We start from the raw sequence: 3,205 nt of genomic DNA, 5'->3' as shown, positions 1-3,205 counted from the left end.
TGGGATCCGAACCCTCGGACGGGAGCGCCGCCGCGCTTCCCAAGCGGTGCACTATCCAGTGCGCCACCGGGCCGGCCCAATATTTCTTGTTTTGAAATGGATAAGTTAGTGTGCCTATCCTAGCAAGGAAATGGAAATAGTTCGGGTAGACTTTAGGGGTTTGGGAGAGACAATGAGAAAGGACTCATTGGCTTTCCTGATCTGCATTGTTGCATGAAGGTGATCTTGGTTACTGCCTTTGTCATTTCTTGACAGCAGCTCTTATCAATGACATTCTCCTTCGCTCCCTTTAAACATGTTTGGCACATTATGATCACTACTATCAATTTCAGGGGTCTGGGTATTTATATTTCTGTTACTCTTCCCTGTAATATACTTAAATTGGGAAAACTGTTCCAGAATGAAGCAGAGATCCTCTCCCACTTGGAAAAAGTACCTTGGGGCTTGTTGGGCTGGAAGGTGAAATACTTCCCAGGTGATGTCTTGGGGCTTGTTAGGTTAGAGGGTGAAATACTTTCCAGGTGTCAGAATTTGTTCACAGAAAGATATATGTAGCGGGCTTGCTTTGTGTTCTCCCAACAAATAACCAGTTGAATGACTGACTATAGAGTAGGATGATTAGCACGGAGGGAGTTTGTCATTTAACATGCAGAATCCATTGTCTCAAGGGTGAGTCTCTTCTCGGGAGAGCAGACAGGTGGGTTTGCAAGAGGAGAGACTGGCCAGGAGGGTCTTAGCTGGTGGCATTCAGAGTTGGCAGGCACCTTGAGATAGGTAGCATCCTACAGTGAGCTTTGAAACTGGTTCTTAGGAAGAGCGGTCTGTGATTAGGCCACCTAGAATCAGATGGGATGGTTCAAATGTAAGGGGTTCGGTGAGACCGACGAGTTGCGAGGGCACCGCTGGTGGAGAACAAGACTGCCTGAGGTGAGCACAGCAACGATGCAGAATGTGAGCTTTGGGGAAGAATTTAAGTACGGGGGGAGGCAGCCACTGTTTGTACTTAGGCTGCTGTGCACTTGGTGCTGGAGTGCTCTGAGCTTTGAGAGGTATCAGAACTCAAAACTAGTTCATTTTCTAGTGCTAATGCTTCTTTCAAAGGCAAGTGAAACATTCCATGAATATGCTCTTCGGTGGATTATATTTCTTAAGAAAGGAATTACAGAGAGGTCATCCTTTCCCTTTTCTTCCTTTTCTTTCATTCTCTCTTGACCCCAGTCAATACCCCAGGCTGCCCATTGTACAACTTAGCATTTTGCACATGTGTATCTCTAAGTCTTCATTTTTGGTATTATGCATAGTTCTTAAGAATGGGCAGAAGCCTAAGCTAGGATGCTTACCTCTTATATGCAGAATAAAGGAGAGATGCCACAGAGTACCTGAAAGTGTGGCTTTCTACGAAAATAATCTCCTTTAGTTAATAATGCATAAGTAGGGTCTACATATTTTTTATGGTTATGTTGAAGCTCTGCCAGGAACAACACAAAACTGACAGCTTTAGCTGTGCTAATGTAAGGCTCTTTCTTAAATGAAACAGCTACATGGAAGTTATTTACGAATGACTTACATGCTAAAGGTCTAATTTGTGAATGTGTTCCATGTACAAGCTTGGCAGGTGGACAGTGTTACTGCTTGTTTGTTTATAGCATAAATCACTTAAAAGGGTCTCAGATAGTAGAATTTAAATAAGGAGAAACTACTTTGCTAATGCAGAAATTCATCACTGCTGTACCAATGGGACTTCCATATTGATACTTAGGATAACAAATGGAACTCAGTCATGTGTCATCATTTTTCTCCCCTGTACTGGTCTGGGTGATTGCTGGAAAATGCTAATCACCCCTTCCCTGTTTTTAACCTTAGTATGCAGGCATACCTTTTCTAAGTACGTGTAACTCCATGTTTTACCATCAGCAAAGACCCGAGATACAATCCTCCCCTGTCCATCATAATCTACTTTTTCGCTAGTAGTTCCTCGCTGGATGCTGGCAATTTGACCTGTGGATGAATAGGTGACATTGACGGCCATCAACTTGCTACTTGGCAGCCAGAGAGTTGGGTGCCCTGATGTGTCGTAGGCAATCCTCAGTAGAAATTTACGGTGGTCATCATAGATCTTTTCTGTCTTTGTTGTTCGATCAAAGTCAACTGAAAGGAGGTTTCTGCCATTAACCTGTAACAACACAAACAAGATGATAAAATAAATCATGTTATTCCAATACCAGTCACTGACTACTCTTCAGAGTTCCCAGTATTGTTTAAACACCATTTATGATGATTGATTCTCTTTGTCAGTAAATTAATTTAGCTACTTCTTGAGTACAAGTGCAAGGCAGTAGATTAACTGCTCTTTTAAAAGGCTTTATTAAGCAGAAAGACAGCCTGGCATTCGTTCAAAAGCTTTCCAAATAAATTTTGTAAACTAAAGCAACTAATAAGAAAAATACCAAAATGCAGTTGCTTTAAAGTTTGTTCAGAAGATCTGAAGGTGATAAACATAACACGTGTGTAAATTACTCAAAGCTCCTCCCCCAATAAAACACTGGGGAAATAATTGCTTAGTAAATTAATCATGGCTGCATTAAATAAAACACAGTGGTAAATGTGACTCTAACCCTTTGAGCAGTTAAGTAGAAGTTGGAGCCCATATTACTGTAAATTATTAATAAGTTTAAATAGCAGGAGGTTACAAACATGATCATTGCTTTTGGCCCAGTGCTGAAATGTCACATTTTTTTTAGAATGCCTTTTTCTTTTGATAATATCTGGTGAACTGGCAGGGACTTCAGAGTCCTTTACTACCACACATACATGGCCTGAATATTGTACTTAGTTTAAAAATCTAACACCATGTTGTTGTAATACGTCTCTAAAAGCTATATGCCATGTCCAGAATCTTTGCCTAAATCTGGCCATTAATGTCTGTAATCCAAGGCATACACAAACCAGCATTAAATTATTGCAATGGAAATGGGCCCTAATTAAATTCTACTTTACAAATAGTCTACAGTGTTTGCAGAATGCAAACCCTAAAGGGCAGAGACCACAGCCTGTTGTTTACTCTTTGTTAAAGAATTAAATGGGAAAATCTTAATTTTACAAGACCATGTTCTGGCTATAGCCTTCAATGTTGACAGCTCCACCTGAGCAGTGTTATATGTATATATACGTGTGTGTGTATACACACACACACACACACACACAC

General features: G+C 40.8%; 1 protein-coding gene across 1 annotated transcript in view; it reads right to left on the bottom strand.

Annotated features, from left to right (window-relative positions):
- The window catches only part of LOC103602687 (teneurin-3), a 23,158-nt gene that overhangs the window by 11,019 nt on the left and 8,934 nt on the right, over window positions 1–3,205 (bottom strand). The window contains exon 3 of the mRNA XM_008587120.1: window positions 1,877–2,173. Coding sequence (XP_008585342.1) covers window positions 1,877–2,173 — 297 coding nt within the window. The remainder of the gene's footprint in view (window positions 1–1,876; window positions 2,174–3,205) is intronic.

Source organism: Galeopterus variegatus, unplaced genomic scaffold (assembly GCF_000696425.1).
Source record: "Galeopterus variegatus unplaced genomic scaffold, G_variegatus-3.0.2 Scaffold4254, whole genome shotgun sequence".
Taxonomy (NCBI): domain Eukaryota; kingdom Metazoa; phylum Chordata; class Mammalia; order Dermoptera; family Cynocephalidae; genus Galeopterus; species Galeopterus variegatus.
This window is presented reverse-complemented; position numbering and strand designations above follow the sequence as displayed.